Here is an 18599-nt window from a genome sequence, read left to right as displayed (position 1 = left end):
CAACTGAGAAGGATTGAATTATAAAAAGCAAGGGAAGAGCTTTTAACCAAATTTTAATGACATTATTCCATGTTTTCAAACTCCCACATATTATAATGACATCAGTAATAATAACAACAGCAGATGCTGTGGCAGCAACAGTTCATGTTTATATAATATATACTATAAGGTTGGGACTTTTCTAAGAACTTTACCTTGATTATCTCACTGTTATTATTTCTACTTCATCCATGAGAAAACTGAGGCTAACTAACTTGGCTACTGTACTAGCAAGTAGAGGAACTAGGATTTGAATCCAGAGAGGATGACTCTGTACTGCATTAATTCAACTAATTTTCATAGAGCAACTACCATGTTCTAGGCCCTGGGGCAGAGGTGGAGAATTAAAGAGCAAAACGTCTTGCCAGCATGGACCTTCTATTCCAACAGGAGGAAACAGACAAAATCCAACAGGTTTAATACAAAATGTGTGTATTTTAGGGAGGGTGGTAAGTGCTGGGGAGAAAAATAAATCAGGAAAGTGGGTAGAGAGTGATGGGTGATCAGAAAGGCCTTACTAACAGTGACATCGAATAGGCACCCGAAGGAGGTGGGGTAGGGAATTTCAAGTAAGAAAGACATCAGGTGCAAAGGCCCTGTGGCTGGGGCTTGCTTGGTGGGTTCAAGGATCAGGATGGAAGCCTGTATCGCTGCAGCTGAGGCGACAGACAAAGGGGAGGGCAGTAAAGACCAGGCCAGGAAGGTCAGAGCATGTGACACTTCTAAGTACAGTTGGGCTTTTATCTAAAGATCATGCAGGCTGCTGTGTTGATTACAGGCAGCAGGAGTTTAAGCAGAAAGGTAGGGAGACCTATTAGGAGGCTTTTCTAAGACCTAAGAGACAGGCTGTGGCTTAGACTAGGGCTGTGTGTGAGAAGAGGTCAGATTTGGAATATATATGGAAGGTAGAACTGACAGAATTTTCATTAATAGCCTATTCTCTAAACCACTGTGCCACTCTTAAAATATTTATTCACATTTATAATTGAAATTAAAAATGAAGACATTCTCTCTTTCTGTTAAATTAATCAAAGAACATTTTATCTGCTGCAAGACAATGAGCCCAAAGGAGACCATTTGTCTGCAAGGAGGCTCGGTGGTGGGAACTGCAGGAGTCTTGGCTCAGGACGGAGGGTGACCGACTGGTCCCGGTATTGGCACTGAATCCTGCATCCCAGGAAACGCTTGAGTCCCAAGCAACCTGGGATGGTTGGTCACCCCACTCAGACACGCGGTTCGCATCCCACCTCTTTCACTCTTCACTCTGGAACTTGGTACAAATTGTTTAAGGCCTCGACTCTCAGTTTCCCCATCTCTAAGTGGAGATAATAATCTACTTGCTGAGCTGTTCTGAGAGTCTTAGAGGTCCTGGATATGAACGTGCTTTGTGAACTGTGAGACACTAAGAATTAAAGCACAAGAAATTGTTCTTTAATAACACGTTACGCAGGACCTTTGCATCGGGGGTACTCGGGCCCTGGACCGCCCTGCTTCCTCTGCAGGAAGGAAGTCAGGAAGCCTCTCACCTGCTGGGAGCCTGAGGTGGAGGGCGGAGGGCCACGACGTGACCGATCCCCATGAACAGTGGTCTGGCCTCTGGAGCGTCCCTCACAACCTTCAGGACTCCCAAGGCTCCCGCAGTGTTTCCTAAGACCCCACAGTGAGGGAGTTGAGGGCCCCGTGGAGGAAGGGGCTGCGTGTGAGGGGCTGTGGAACACAGGGGGGCGCGCTAGACTAGGGGGGCAGTGGCAGATACTAGGACTTCCTCACTGGGCGCTATGCCTGGAACCCATGCTACTAAGAGACCATGGAAAGGCTTAAATATCTCCTGAAATCACATCCAGAAAAAAAGAATATAATCGAGCTCGTCACCAGAACAATTACAAAACGATTTATTTTAATTGATACTTTCAGGGGTGGGGAGAGGTCCACAAAGGCAAAAGTGTCCAAAGCTACTAGAAACATAAGGTAGCCCTGGAGGGAGACAGAGTCCAGCTGGCTTGGGCAGCATCTCCATCCACACAGAGTTCCGTGGATTCATGTTCAGTTTGACTGGTGCCGTCTTTTCACTAATCCAGAGACAGCATCTCTTGAATAAGAGCTACTCCATTTCCAGCAATAAAAAAGTGATTGGAGCATGGTTGGTTGCTTACCTATCTGTCTGTCTATCATCTATCTATTTATTTTTATACAGACTTAGACAGTCAACACAGTAAGTGTGACCAGGAGTACCATTGCTTCTGTGTATGGGCTGTGATTAGTAAACATGTTGTCACAGAGAACTTAAATTCCCAGTTTGAGAACTGATGTACCACATCTCTTTGTGGGCGATGTTTGCTGGATTGAGTAATTCTGTTCACCCTGTCTAATTCATTTATTAAAAAGTCTTTGGAAAATAACCTGAGATTAAGTTAATATGGTCTTTTGTAGGTTATATCCTTGAAACTTTCATAAAAGTGTGCACCAACAACTTATCCCAAGTCTTTATCAATGATTTTCAAACTGTGACACTGTGTTCTGAAACCCTACCCCCAGCCCTGACACACACACACACACACACACACACACACACACACACACAATTTCTCTTTAGAGACCCCTTAGGGGCTGCATTGGGGGTGTGTTTTTAAGATGATATCACAAGCAGAATGAAGCTCCTGATCCCCCTCCCTTTTTTTATTTATAGCAATTCCGGTTCACTTGTGGGTGTCATATAAGGTTTTATTTGAACGACAGGTTCTGTGGCTAAATAAAACTTATAAACCATTCTCTCTAACTGGAAGATGTATTTTTTTCCCATGACGATATTATTGAACATCAATATACCTTACAGTAAGATGTGTGTGTGTGGGTGTTTGTGTGTGTGTAAGCAATTTAAAGGAAATAATAATTTATATCATAAGGATAACATTTTACATATGACATTTTTACTTGGAGTATCCTGTTTAACAGCTGAATATTGACTGGTTGTTACTGGTTAGAAAAGCCCTGCAACTTTTGACATGCTCTGAGATCTCAACTGGTTAAAGAATCAGAGAAATTATATTTTTGGCATTAAGATAAATGCTTCTATCAAGTTTTTCGATTCATGAGGGGGAGGGAAGGAGGAATGTTACAATTCTAACTCTTAAAGAAACTATTTAAAAAATGGATGAGTTGGCTCTATCTAGTTGACTTCGGATACAGATAATTCAACCATATAAACATTCTCTTGGAAAATAACTCCACAAAGGTAAATCCACTTATTTGTAAATGGGGGTAGGGGTGGGGAGAGAATTTGAGTGTGAGCACCTGGAACAAAACCACTTTTTTCCATTGAAAAAAATCTTCCTGGGGTTGATTTCCATAATGGTACATTTCCTGTTTATAAATCCTAGTCATCAATCATCAAATTGTGTTTAATGAGCACCTGTGTAGATCATAGATTCCACAGTTCATCCTCAAAACTCAAATTTTGAGTTGCCTCTTGCTTTAAGAATTATAGTCCACCCCCAGGGTTTGTTCCTGGTTTGTCTGGCACCTTTGCTCCTGGCTGAACTTGAATCAAAGTGCAGGATTTCAGTGTCTTCTCTTACTCCCCTCCCTACCTTTCCTCGACACCAAGATCTCCGAACCTGAGCATTATTGACATTTTGGGCCAAATAATTACCTGTTCGGAGTGTTGCCTTTGCATTGTAGGATGTTTGGCAGCATCCCTGGCCTCTAGCCACTAGAGGCCATTAGCATCTCCTTCCCAGTTGTGATAACCATAAAAGTCTCCAAATATTGCCACATGTTCCCTTTAGAAGTAGGGAGGGAGGAAAACCATTGCTCTAATCCATGAGGATCCCAAGACTCTGGAATCCTGCCAGGAATTACCTGGCCGCTACTGGACATGGTCAAAGAAACTTTAGACCCGTGTAATTTACCCAAGTCAATGTTCTCAACCCTTGCTGCATTTTAGAATCACCTGAGATGTTTACAAAGGACCAACTGTGCACTAGTATTTTTTCAAAAGTTCCCCCAGGAAATTCAAATTTGTAGACACAATAGACAACGTCTGAACTAGACGTACTTAGTAATCTTAATATTTATAAAAACCAACCAACCAACCAACAATGACCGAACAATTTTATTTCAAATAGGAAATATCCAGGTAGCTTCAAAGCAAGAAAAAAAAAATCCCATACGTCCATAGATTATAGAACATAAGTCATCAGAAACATTTCACATTTAATTTCTGCTGTTCTGTTATCAGCACAAAGCAGTTAGGAAACTGAATGCCTTTGGGAATTCTGGGCTTTTTGACAGTTTGACTGAAGGTGCATCCCTTGATGTAGAGCATCCCCTGGTGCTTGTAACTCATAGGCGATCTTTTGTCAAAAGTAACATCTATTAGAGAACTTCAAGGGGAAAAGACTGAGCCAGAGGAAATCCCCTGAATGTAATGTTTGGTGCTGGCAGGAAGCAAGATCAAGACTTAGCAAGACCAGAGATGGCTTAGGAAGGGAGGCCTTCTCATAATGTTTTTCAGCAAATGAAAGTTATGATTAAATTGCTACCACTTTCCTTCATCTGTACTCAGTAAGTGTGGGAATAGACCCAGACAATGAGGGTCTTTGTATCTTAAGATTGAGGAACATTTTGTCCAGAGGTGTACATATTCTAGAAGCTGCCAATTCCACTTCTGGCTAGCAAGGAAGATTTGGCAAAGATTCTCAGCCAGCTACTGATCTTCTGAAAGGTAGAGGAATGCATTAGATAACGTTCAACTTTCAGTGTGCTCTTGGGCAACTCAACTTATCTTCCCTAAGATTTTGTTTCTTTATCTGAAAAATGGGCAATGTGGCATTTGCCTCAGATAGTCATTATGAGAATTAAATTAGATAATGTGTGTGAAAGTGCCTTGTGAATTGTTAAGCCCAATAAGGTAATATCTTTTTGGAGACCTCCCACTCTGAAGATTCAGCTAGACCAGGATCCAGTGGCTTTCAGTTTTGCCTTCTAGGGCATGTGTAAAATAATGGACAAGCACAGTCGTTGATATAACTTCTCAAATGTCTGTTCTCAAGTGGGCAATTAGGAAAATACATTTGAGCTAAAAAGACAGAGTGATGTATTTTTCGTGACTGAGGTTACAATTGTATTTTAGGTTATTATATACTAAAGACCAGGAAATTAATTGGTGTCCTCTAAAATGCAGGAGAGCAAGAGATTAATCTGATAAATGGTTTCCATTAAAAATTCCATTTGGCTTCTCAAATTCATCTTGTCTCCTGCAGTTTCTGAATGCCACAATGTCCTCCCCTTGTGCCTTCCAGCTGCATTCTCTTGCTCCCTACACCACTAGGTTTGGAGAATATCAGTATTTATACAAATCCAGTAGCACAACGGGAACTGGAAGCTTAACCCATTAGCTCCCTAATTCATGAATATGTTGACTGAAACCATGGTTTTATCTTTCAATTTAGGGTTTGGTTGGTACTCAGAATGTAATCTTTGTCGATACTGAAGAAAAGGGTTTTGGTGACACCATTTCATACAGATAGTGCAGCTGAAACCACCCAAATGAGACTATCGTCAAGATGCCAAGTTATTAGTGCTTACCTAGCAAGAATTCCCATCGAGGATGAAATAAACAGGGCAGGAGAGAAGGCTGTTTCAGGGGACAGTCAGCGTTATTCTGGGGGGTGGGGGTGGGGGACAATGGTAGAGAAGTGGTCATTGTTTCCAAACTTTTACGCAGATGCTTTTCCAATTAGATGTCCCATATGGCTAGCAGACAAAACTGGGTGGATTCCACCTCAGGCTTACAAGAACACAGACACTTAGATGCCATCTTTCTGAAGAGAATCCCAAACTGATTGCAAATCCAGAGCTGAGCATGCCACTACATGATGACACTGAGTTCATATTTCTCTGGTTTGTCCTCAGATTGTTCTGCCTTAAAGACTGAGTCAGGCTCTGGATGGTGGATTTCAATGACAAGAACATAGATGAGGCCTCCAATGACAGCACCGACCAAAGGGCCCACTACAGGAATCCACCAGAAGTTGTTTCCAGCTCTGAAATCAAACAAGAAATTAGTGATACATTTCTTGGCCTTCCTCCTGGTATTACTGTCTAGTTTTTCACTCACTTGTTAGTCTTTCTCACACTCATGGTTCCCTCTTAACTCAGCAAGAGCTAAGTATAAGGGGGGCTCAGTGCAGCATGGAAACTGCCATCCTTGACTTTCCACTACACCTGATTTCAGATGATCTATTTCATTGTCCTACTAATATTTGTGAGATATTATGTCTTATTTATTTTCTTTTTATAAAATATAGTGCCTGAGCCCATCGTTAAGATTGAGGGCCCCTAAGAAAGTTCAGGTCAATTATTCAGAATTGCCTTTCCCTCATCCTGAAATAATGATTCCTGTGGATTACAAGCAGAATGTGGAGAGATTCCTGGGCATCATTAGTGTATGAGGACAATCAAACTAATCAATCAGGAAATGTTTTTCAATGAATGAATGAATTTTTAAAAAATCTAAGGTGGACGTGTGAATTGCCTTCTAAATATAATTTAAATCAGTACTTATTTTTTAAGATCTTAGCTTGAGGCTACCCTCTGATAAGGCTGTCATGCCATGGCTCTCTCTCTTCCAGAAATCCTCAATGTTAGTACATTACAGCAAAGCTATAGTTCTGGGGAAAAGCAGGTATCTTTGTGAGTTGTCACCATCTTCTTTGGAGAGAGAAAATCCATGTAAATAATTTCTTAGAAAGGGTCAGGAAAGCAAACAAAAGTATACAGTATATTGTTTAAGGATATATACATTTAAGATAAAAGTATTTTTAAAAAGCGGGGGAATGGTAAACACAAAACTTCAGGATAAATGCAGAGGGGATGGGAGACAAGAGGAGTACCCAGAGGCATGTAAGAATTTCAGTGTTCTAGTTGGATTCTAGAAGGACCTATAGCTGTTCTTTTCATCATTATGCTGAATAACTACACATATGTTCCATGTGGCCTTTTGTATATCTCAAACTTTGATTAGAAAGAACGATAAAGGAAATAAGCAGGAAACAAGAACCCTGTCCTAGAATCCAGGAGACTAAGTCTGATCTCAAGATTATCTAGAAGGTCTTTGAGCAAATCAAACCCCCGTTCCCCATCGTGAGCTCCATTTCCTTCATCTGCATGGTCCCTTCCACCTGGGGCACCTAAGTGGTCTCCGAAGTCCTCCATTGCCCATGCAGGGTTGATGGAAGAGCACTGAGCCTGAGCATGGCAGCCACCAGATGTCACTCTTACCACACGGCAGCGAGGATGCTGTACTCGGCCGCTCTCACAGTGCCCTTCCCCAGCCCCTAAATCCAGATGGATTTTTCTAGGGGAGGCACATGGAGGGTGGCTGCTTCTCCCGTTTGGCTGTAAAGACTTGAAGTCTTCTCTAGAGGTCAAAACATGAAGGGAGTATAAGCTACCTGTTGGGTCCATCATTTCCTTTTATGGCAAATTTCTTCCTGTCATTTAGCAGATGAAGGTCCAAGATATCAGCCAGGGTACATGTCCTCTTCACTGGCTGGATGCTTTTTCTTTTATCAGATTGGACATGTTGTATCAGGTTCACAAGTCACAAATGGAGGCGCTCAGATGTGGTTACCTGCCTAGCCTAGTCCTATATGCACACAAATAGTGATCATTTGCACACTATGATTCGGGAGATGCCAGGAACATGTCTATGTTAACTGTCTAAAGGACTATCTTTAGGGATTCAATACTTTGGGTCAACTATTTGAAAAATTTAATAATACTCCTGAGAGCTTTCACTGATTAAGTCATTAACATCTTAATGTGAATAAGTGGAGAGAAATTTGATGGGAAACATCTTAACATTTAAAGGAAAAACCAAGAGTCTTTGGCCAGGGTCTGTTGACTTTTGCCCTCATCAGACCCTCTGGCATCTCGCTGTCCCTGCCATCATTCCACTGCTTGCCGTTCAGGAGTACATGGGGACCTGGGAACAAGGTAGCCTTGTTTTTTTTTCTAAGACCTTAGGTGTAGGTCCAAGCTAGGATATCTACTGAGGGATTTCCCTTGAATATAGAACTCTGAGGAAATGAGACACTCTAAGAACACCTTGGAAGCCTGTTGTCCCTCAAAGGTTTTGGGGAGAAATTTTTGGTTGAGGATTACCAGCCAACCCTGCTCTTTCCTAATGGGTTTCTACTTCCCCACTCTCTCCTTTTTCAATCAGTCTTATAGGATGATGCCAGATTAATTTTGCTAAATTGACATTCTAAACCTGCCAAACTTCTGCCCCAAATACTTTGCTACTCCCTATAACCTACAAAACAGGGAGCAGAAAAAAACCCAAAATTCTCATTCTGGGAGTCCAGGTCCTCTATGATCTGACAACGGCCCTTTCCAACTTTCTTTCTGCACCCTTCCAGCTAGACTAGATCACTTGTGATTTTAACATTGTGTCTTTGAATAACGGTTCTCTCTGCCTGAGATAACCCCTCTGTTGCCTGTTTAAGCATATCCAAATACTAGAAATGCTCCCACTTCCACTCCCATAATTCTTAAATTTGGAGCTGTAGACCTCTAAACTCCTGGAGTTAATTAGTCAAATCTCTTTAATGGCACTTGACTGCTTCAACCTTGTGTAAGAGCTTCTGGAATAACCTCTTAAGTAGAATATAAACACAACAATGAAGGACAGAAACTAGGTCTTATCATCTTTAGTGGAGAGCCTTGAGTAAGATGTCAAGTAGCTGCATGAATGAATAAATGACTCCATGGAAGGGAAAAGATCCTGATGCTAGCTAAGGACATGGGACATTAGGTGATTCCAGCATTTTCCTTCACATGGGTTCTCCTAACATATACTTAACAGAGCAAAGGGACATTGGGCAAGATCTCCATCTGTTTTGGAACCACCATGTCTCTTTGACTTTTGAATGAATCACCAAGGAGGGCTCAAAGGGGGTGGAAGAAGAGCATGGTCTCCAAGACTGACACTCTGGAAGGTGGAATTAAGGGAAACTCATGGGCGAATTCTGGGCTCTGGGAATAAGGAGATCCTTAGGACATATGTTTTTGATGCTCCATTGGAAAGATACAAGAGATCCATCCTAGTTGCGGACATTTTCGTGTTCTAGCTGTGATCATTCTAGGAGAGAATTTCTCAACCACAAACCTATTAACATTTTGGACTGAATAATTCTTTGTTGTGGGAAGTGTGCTGTGTGCATTGTAGGATGCTTAACAGCATTCCTGGTGTCTACCCATTAGATGCCAGTAGCAGCCCCTTCCCTCAGGTCCAGCCATGACAACCAAAAATGCCCTGGGGAACAGCTGCCCACCTCTGGTTGAGAACTGCTGTTCTAGGAAATTTATTGGATTGTCAATTTCTTGAGGACAGGGAATGATGACTGAGTTGCTTTGCATCCTTCAATTCCTAGGAAGTGTCTGGCACATAGAATTCATTCATTCTTTTATTCAATACCTTTTTATTGAGCCTTTCTATGAGCTACACCCTGTTCTAGGCACTGTGGATATACCAGGGGAAAAGGCTGTCAAGGTACTCATGGCACTTACACTCTAGACGCTCTGAGTGCTATCTGTGATGGTGATCTCAATGGTACCAGTTATTTTAACTTCTTTTTCACCCTGGTGAAAGGCAGGCCAAACCCTGATGACTCTATGTCTAGGTCATGATTTGGGAACACTCACGTCCTTTGTTCTCACAGGAAACATTAAAGTAGAATTTGCTCACACATGTTTTTCCTACTTTTCTCCATGGTAGAGCCCTGTTTCCTGATGAACCAAAGTGAGCTCCTTCCCCATAGGGAGTTGCCATGGGTGGATGAGGATGCGCCTCTGTGACTGCATGCAGGGAAACCAGGAAGTAGTGAAGGGGCAAATTTTGTCCTAGAAGATAGGTACCAACAGTTGGCATATTTCCTCAGCACATTCTGAAGTAGAAAGTGTGGAGTCTTGCCATTTCTGGGGCAGAGGCTCGATCTTACGTTTGTCCTGTCCGGAAGTTCTTACTCATATCTCCAGAACCAAGTCAGCTCTCACATTTGCAGTCATGTCTTTCCCTGCTTCCCTGGCAGTTACTCACTCGTTATCTGTGTTCCTGCAGCACTTTTAGGGGTTGCCAGAGCACTTATTATATCGCTCAAGGTGAGTGCTTTTGCTGATTTGAAATTTCCTTGCTTAGCACAGTGACAAAAGCACAGATAATGCCCAACAAATATCTGTGGAATAAATGCAGCATAGCTTGCGTGGTTCACGAGGAAGAGCCCTGTAGTGGCATCAGATGATGCAAATTGTAGCCCAACTTTGTCACAAAGTGAATCTGCAGACAAGTTATACAGCTAAAATGTTCACATAAAATCATATAGCAATTGAGGGATTATTATTGTGTGGGACAGTTTTATCTCTATTGAATTTACCTAGAGCCGCCTCTCTTTCTCTGTCTCTCTCTCTCTTTCACACACACACACACACACACACATCATGCCACAAAATACCAGTGAAATGTCCCACACTTATGACCAGAGCGTGCAGTTAACGTTGGCGCTGTCATCTGAACTTCCCTGGATCTCCATGTCAAAGCCCCGCCCCACTGGTGAGGCGCAGCATGACTCTGTCTCTCTCCTCCCCACCACTGTTACTTACCTGAAGACTTCAAACCCCCAGCCTGCCAAGGCAGTGAAAAGTCTGGGACTCAGGTCTCGAGCTGGGTTCATGGCACAGCCACTGTTCAGTCCCAGGGAGGAAGCAATGACAATAATCAGGAGGCCGATGGCAATGGGCTCTAGGCCTCTGGGGGCTCCCAAGTTTCTGGAGTCAAAAATGGCAAAGACGATTATGAGGAGTATCATGGTGGCCACCACCTGGAGAGGGAGAAGTTGAGCCAGGGCTTTAGCCTGCATTCTGCTCACCTGCATGTCTCAAAATCATCCCTTCTTACTATTTTACAATATTACAATATTACTATTTTACTTATATTACAATATGCCTAGTAATAACTGGCATGTACTGGGTGAATAATTGTGCCAGTCTCTCTTCTTTCTACAGCAATTCTAGAGGAGAAGCCAATATAATTCTCATTTACAGATTGGTTACCCTGCCTACTTAGTAGGTGGCACTCAGGTTTGGATCCAGAGAGTTTGGCTCCAGAGACTGTTATCTTAATACCACACTATCCTGCTAAGCTACTACTCAGCTAAGTAGAACGGCAAGCTGCAGGCTGGAAAAATGAATGAAAGGCTTGTTCAAATTGGTGAGAAAAGCAATGTGAGATATCAATAGATGAGTGTGCAAAGGAAGTGAACAGAAAATTCAAAAAAGGAAAACAGAATTAGGAAAGCAGTGGTAAAAACTCATTAGTAATAAAATAAATCCAAACAATATCAAATGTTAGGAAAAGGATACCCGTTATTTCAGGCTTTTCTAATAGATCTAAACAAGTACTATGCTTTTAAAAGGAAATTCAGCAATAATTTAGCAATATGCATTCAAAAACATACATTTATTTATACAATTTGATGCTGCTGGATGTTTGAGAATTACACAATGGAAATAATCTAAAACGTGGAAAAATCATTTTAAAATGTCCACTTTAGCAAAATTTATAGTACTGAAAAACTGGAAGCTTTTACTCTTTTTTTAGTCTACTGTATAGCCATTAAAAACTATAAACATAAAAGCTATGTAGTAATATTTAAAAATACTTATAACATTAAGTGAAAAAAATTTGTATTTTTTTGTTTGTGTTTTGTTTTATGTTTTATACAGCTGTCCCTTGGTGTCTGTGGGGGATTGGTTCCAGGACTTCCTGCAAATACCAAAAATCCATGGATGTTCAAGTCCCCAATATAAAATTGTGTATTATTTGTATATAACCTATGCACATCCTCCTGTATACTTTAAATCATCTCTAGATTATTATAATACCTGATATAATGTGAATACGGTATTGTTTAGGGAATAATGACAAGAAAAAAGTCTGTACATGTCCAATACAAATGCAATTTAAAAATATTTTTGATCCATGGTTGGTTGAATCCATGGATGCAGAATTCATGGATATGTAGGGTTGACTCTACTTAAAAACATACGTAAAAGAAAAATTTTAAGACAATAAACAAAAATGATAATAGGTATTTGAATTGGCCAATTATAGCTGGTTTCTTTGTTATTAGTTTTCCAAACTACTGTTTCACTTTAACAGTTAAATGATAGCTATTATTTATTGAACATTTATTATGTGCCAGGTACTTCATATGCTTTATCTCATTAAAACTTCACAGTAATGCTGTGAGGTAAATCCTGCTATTATTCTCAGTTTATAGATAAGAAAACTCGGGTAAAACAAGGTTAAGACACTTGTCCAATGTCAAACTTGTAAGCAGAAGAATCAGGATGGAAACCAGGCAACTGATTTTAAAGTTTAAGTTCATTATCATTTCATCTGCTTTCCAAAATAATAATGTTAAAATAATTTTTAATTAATATTAAAAGACACATGTTCCCCCAAGAGCACTCTTCTCTGGAATGCCTTCTCCAACTCTCTCTTGCAGAGTAAAAGCTCCCTCCTCTGGGCTTCCATGACATTCTGACTTTACTTCTATCAGTGTCCTTGTCACTCTGCAAAAGAGTATCTATTTACTTGTTAGATTGAGCCTCAGACTCTGAACTCCTTGAAGAAGGAAGAGCATAGAGCTGTACTTGGCTAAGTAGGTGCCCAGTAAATAGTTATTGGGTGAATAAATGATTGATTATTAACTAAACCAAGGAATATGCTTGAACAGTATTTAGAGCTAAACAATTTAGTAATCTTGAAATAAGGTGACCCCAAAATATGGTCATGATGGCCAAGAGCTCTGTTGGGTGTTGACTGACTGATAATTGGCAATTTTTGGAACTCTCTCCAAAGCCTAAGAATACAGACAGCATTCAGGGTTTGCTGACGGTTACAGCCTCAGGGTTTTCTAATATTCGCTTTTTCTACTTGACTATATACACAATAATGGGCTTAGAAACCACAGACCTTAGAGAAATTGCCAACTCACTCTGAGACAAGGACACAATGAAGGAAGCTCAGGATATGGTATGCAGGTCAGCACTGATCAAGATACAGCTTTGGGAGGCTGAGGCAGGCGGATTATGAGGTCAGGAGTTTGAGACCAGTCTGGCCAACATGGTGAAACCCCGTCTCTACTAAAAATACAAAAATTAGCCAGGAGTGGTGGCTCACACTGGGAATCCTAGCTACTCCAAAGGCTGAGGCAGGAGAATTGCTTGAACCTGGGAGGTGGAGGTTGCAGTGAGCTGAGATCAGGCCACTGCACTCCAGCCTGGGGCAACAGGCTCAGTCTTAAAAAAAAAAAAAAAAAAAAAAGCTTAGAGAAAAACACCAAAACAACCAAAATTGTCCTCGCTCTTCTATGCTCTCTGCTTCAAATTTCTATTATAATATGGTCGCTATACTCCAGTTTGGTAACTAATTTTCTTCTTTTTTGCCCAGGCTGAGGTGTGGTGGTGTAATCATAGCTCACTGCAGCCTCCAACTCCTGGGTACAAGCTATCCTCCCACCTCAGCCTCCCAAGTTGCTGGGACTACACGCAAGCACCACCACGCATGGCTAATTTTTGTATTTTTGGTAGAGGCAGGGTTTTGCCATGTTGCCCAGGCTGGTAGTGAACTCCTGGGCTCAAGTGACCTGTCCACCTTGGCCTCCCAAAATGCAGGGAGTAAGATGTGAACCACCGTGCCCAGCTCTGTCTAATTATATCTTATTTTGCATTGTTTCCTTGTTCAATGCTCTTCAACTAGATTCAAAATTTCTGGGCAGATACTGCTTACAATGCGTTTTTCTCATATTATTCTTTTTATCCTCATAAGTAACTTCATGAAGGCTCATATTATCCCCATTTTACAAGTGAATAACTTGCGACCCAAAAAGTTCAGTACTTTGCTGAAGCCACGCAGGAAGTTGGAGGCAGAACAGCTATTTTAATTCAAGCATTCAGACTCTGCATCTTGGATCTTTACAACTCACATTTACTCGTCAGTCTTTCAAGCTCCAGACAAAGGGCCAAGCACATAGTGAGTTTTTAATGAACACTTGTTGCCTGTTTGATTTATTGATGAAAGTGGAAAGTAAAAAAGCTGAGGACATGAGGGCATAGTTTTTCATCCATACATTGAATGGAGGTGGGCATAGCTGATGAACTGGAAGATCCATTTTATACACATGCCCATTCTGATCTGCTCCACTGTATAAGTCCTGATCATAGAGGAAGAACTTAGAGATACTGAAAAATATAGCCTTCCTTCCACTGCCCTGACCAAGATAACCAGCAGCCTTCTTGGGACACAGTAAGGGAAGAAGAGTCTTTTGAGTTGACAATGTTAGTCCTGCCATAAGCTGACCAAATAGGTGTGCTATTGGTTACACCACAGTATGCTTGGGTGCTAGAAGCTTGTTTAAAGGTCAATAAGCAGAGATACTTCTAGCCACCTTGAGAGTTTAAATAAATAAACCTATGCACATGGTGAGACAGAGAGGATTGATGATCCCCTAGGCTCAACTACCACCCTTCACAGTCTTTGATTTGAAATAGAAATATCTTCTCTTGTGGCCTCCACACTTAGACCACTTGTTCAAAAGAGTCAATAGTGAAGTGAACTCCATTTGTGTCTACAGGGATTGAAATGTTTAGTCTTTCACTCTTTTCTGGATCTCAACTAATGTTAAACAAGTGTATGTATTAAAGAGGAAGGAGAAAACTTTTCTGGTGGTATCAGCTCCTTGCAAAGGTAAAACGATTATCAAGAAAGCTTGGGTTATGCCCAGCAACCTCTGCCTTTGGAAATATAATCTCTCCTTTCTGATTGGTCTCTAATTCTCCAATGCATTCCCCTTATGAGAGCATATCTTTTCACCAAAGTTAAGTCTTTGTTGAATCTACACTTACTTGATCTGCAAATGCGTTCGCCAGAGATAGATACGGAGCTGGATATGTTGCAAAAATGTGTGCTGTTGCATTTTCTCCCACGATCAGCAGTTTTCCACCAGCAAAGTCCATAAGTCCATCTATGAAAGAGAAAGCTCTGGCACATTAGTGTTCCCTGGGAAGAGTTGAAGGAGGCCTGTGCCAAGCCTTGTGCTAAACAACCAGTGACTCAGGTTGAGCTTGGCATAGCCATGTCATTTGTCTCTCTCTACTTCCGAGGAATGATAGTTTTAGAGATGCCCAGGTGAATCCCAGGATGGAGGGTCAAAGGAAGAAGGCCCTTGGCCTCTCTGAATGGCCCATTGCAAACTTGGACAAATTATTCTTCGATGGGGTCCTGGGAATGAATTCTGTTTTGGGGGAATTCTTGGAGTTTTCGAGGTCAACTGAAAGCCAAAGTGGGGCTTGGTCTTGCTCCAGGAATAATTTGTAATTCCCAGAGGGCTCTCAGTAACCCCTAATACCACTCCAGAATTTGAGGGTGTTGCAGTATACTGAAGATGCCCTTAGAGCCAGGGGTATTGCAGCCACTGCCACAGCTAGCACTGACCCCAGGCCATTCTTGCCACAGCAGAGGGCTCTGAATTTCCTGTGTGTTCTTGAATTCCATTTTAGCCCTTTTAGACTCTAATTCTCAGAGAGACACTCTATGGGGAAAAGTCCCTATCCATAACCTATTTCTTTTCCTTTTTTTTTTCTTTTTTTTCTTCTTTGGAGACAGGGTCTTGCTCTGCTGCCCAGGCTGGAGTGCAATGGCATGATCCTGGCTCACTGCAGCCTTGATCTGGGCTGAAGCAATCCTCTTATCAGCCTCCTGAGTAGCTGGGACTACAGATGTGAGTTACCACACCTGGCTTATTTTTAATTTTTTTTCTGAAGAGATGAGGTATCCCTATGTTGCCCAGGCTGGTCTTGAACTACTAGGCTCAAACGATCCTCCCACTTCTGCCTCCCAAAGTGTTGGGGTTACAGGCATGAGCCACCACACACCCAGCCCTCCGTGACCCATTTCTATAAGGCCTGGTTCATAAATTCTACTTCCTAGGGTCTTCAGTTTGGGTAAGTCATAATGTATTAAGGCTTACCTTGGGTTAGAAGGAAGGAGCTGCTTTAACAGTTGATTTCATGGGAACACCAAGGTGTTTTAGTTTGAAAGGCCTTGAGAGTCATCTGATTCAATTCCCTCATTTTCCAGAGGAGGAAACTGAGGCTAGTCAGATCGGATGACTTATTTAAGTTGCACAGGTATTTACTGAACAGCTAGAGCTAAAGTCTGGTCTTCTATGACCAATACTGTGTTTTTCCCAAGAACTGTTGCAGAGTGGAAGCCCTGGCTGTTTGATAGAAGGGCAATGAGCCTCCCACCCAGCCCACATCTCTGCTGTGTCTCTTCCTTCAAAGACATCTTCCCAGAGTCCTTCTCTCAATACTTACTGGTCACACCTTTGCCACCAGAAAACACCTCCTTTCCCAGCCAAATCAGAGACAGCAATGGGGAAGCCACTGGCCTATTGCTTGTTGTATGGATGTTTATGTTGTAGTGCTGGCTTGGCACAAAGACAGGCTTCCTTTAAGTTCTGCTCCCCATTTAAGATATGACCATTTTCATTAACAGGATTCACGAATTTGCTGGAATGGTAATATGGCCTCATTTTCTCAAATTTAGAACTTGCTGTCACTTGTGGAATGCTTCCCGTCCTTGCTTTTTCTCACCTGATGCCTACCAAGTAATTCTGACTTTCAAATTATGCCCAGCTCTTCCTAACCTTAGGACTCAGGGACTTTACTCACCATAGTAAATGCCAAAGACAGTTGCAGCCCCCACAAAGGCTCCCAAGAACTGGGCTCCCACATAAAATGGCAATTTGAACCATTTCATCCGTCCAAAGAGACACATTGCTAAAGACAGAGCTGGGTTGACGTGACCACCTGCAAGGGAAGATTGGAGAAGTGAGAGGGCAGGTTAGGAAGAAGAATATACAGAAAACCATCTAGAGACCTCAGGTGGAATTCAGTGTTCTAGGTAGAGAACTACAGCCTATGAGGAGAAAGAGGGGTGTGTATGCACGTGAAAGAGAGAGTGTGTATCTGAGCAGGGAGAGAAGGAGGAATGATCATTTTCATGGCATCCTTGGATAACAGTTTAGAATGTTTATCTTGATGAAAAGAGAGTCAGGTATAAAAAGAAACTTGATGTGCTCAAGTGGCTGTTTTTTTAATAGGCTTGAATCCCTCTATCTATAAAGCAATCACCCCAAACAGACTGATGTAGCTATTAACTTTGATATCTTTTAAAAGTCAATATGCTTATCCAATATATGTATAAGATTTAAATCTATATCTAGCAGTTCCTCCGGCCATGCCCAGAGGATATGAAAACAAGCTCAAAAGAGATGTATCTTTAAAGGAAAATGACTGTGGGTTGCTGAGGGTGGGGGCATAGTTGATTTTGAGGTGGTCACAGTGTGAGTGGCTTGTTCTCAGTTCCTCTGCATAAACAATGCATTTCTCTCCTACACAGAAATGTAGCAACCCTTTCCTGAGCCCAGCCCAAGCTCCAGCTAGAGAAATCGGCTTCCTTGACTTGCATCCAGCCATAAAATCAAATAGAGAGTTTGCTCTGTGGTTGGTCTCTAACATCCCCAGCTGGCTTTGCTAGTAACAACAACAGCAGCATTTATCAAATACTTGCCAGACACCATTGTAGGGTTAGTAGGTGGATTTGATCCTCTTAAGAACCCAATGAGATGAGTACTACTCCAGTTAACGGATGAGAAAACTGAGGCATGGACAGAAAGTAAGTTTCTTAAGGCTACATGGTCAGTAAATGGAAGAACCAGGATTCAGATTCAGGTTTATCTGAATTCTAGAGCCTATGTTTTCTGCTATACCACTTCCAGCCCATCTTCACTGTGTTTATAAAGGCTTCTCTGCTTTTGTGGGCAGAAAAATAAATAAAGAATTTAAAAAAATTGTCTGAGCATATAGGCTCACTTCCTAGTGAAAACAGATGTTCATTTGAGGAATACAGATGACATTTTTTGTGGAGGGGGAATCAGAGACACCACATTGAGATGTGGACTTTCAGGCTGTGGCCTTAGTTGTAAACAAAGGAGGGACGATGGTGGTGATGATGATGATGATGATGATGATCCTGCACAGAACCAATAGGTGCACTTGTTTCCAGAAGCCTCTACCACTCCCTGTGGAGAAAGCTATGCTTTTTCCAAGTCTCCAGGGCAAAATGGACTTGCAGTGGGTGGGGGATTCTGGCTGCTGCCTAAGCCACAAGAGTCCTTTCTTTACCTGCCCCTGCCACTCAGTGGCTACAGTGAGCAAGAAAATGCCAGTGTATTGAAGCACAGATGATTTCCTAAAGCCTTATAAACACTTCAACTGTTGTGTTTTCCTTTCAAATCCAGGAAAGCCACAGTTCTGGAGACTAGCAGTACACCTTACCAGGGAAGGCTAGAAACAGGGGTTAGGAGGGAAGAGGGGGCACACAGGGCAGTGGGAAGTTTCTCTTCTCCCAGAGGCTTGCTGTAGAGTAG

At 41.8% G+C, this 18599-nt stretch overlaps 1 protein-coding gene across 1 annotated transcript in view; it reads right to left on the bottom strand.

Moving 5' to 3' along the window:
• Nucleotides 1-4131: 4131 nt before the first annotated feature.
• The window catches only part of AQP9 (aquaporin 9), a 48789-nt gene continuing 34321 nt past the window's right edge, over nucleotides 4132-18599 (bottom strand). Inside the window, exons 3-6 of the mRNA XM_523087.7 lie at nucleotides 16840-16977; nucleotides 15010-15128; nucleotides 10702-10919; nucleotides 4132-6083 (exon numbers count right to left, since the gene is read on the bottom strand). Of these exons, the coding sequence (XP_523087.2) occupies nucleotides 5909-6083; nucleotides 10702-10919; nucleotides 15010-15128; nucleotides 16840-16977 (650 nt within the window). The 3' untranslated portion in view covers nucleotides 4132-5908. The remainder of the gene's footprint in view (nucleotides 6084-10701; nucleotides 10920-15009; nucleotides 15129-16839; nucleotides 16978-18599) is intronic.

This window comes from Pan troglodytes, chromosome 16 (genome assembly GCF_028858775.2).
Source record: "Pan troglodytes isolate AG18354 chromosome 16, NHGRI_mPanTro3-v2.0_pri, whole genome shotgun sequence".
NCBI lineage: Eukaryota > Metazoa > Chordata > Mammalia > Primates > Hominidae > Pan > Pan troglodytes.
The sequence above is the reverse complement of the archived record's forward strand: the minus strand, read 5'-3'. Positions and strand labels throughout refer to the sequence as shown.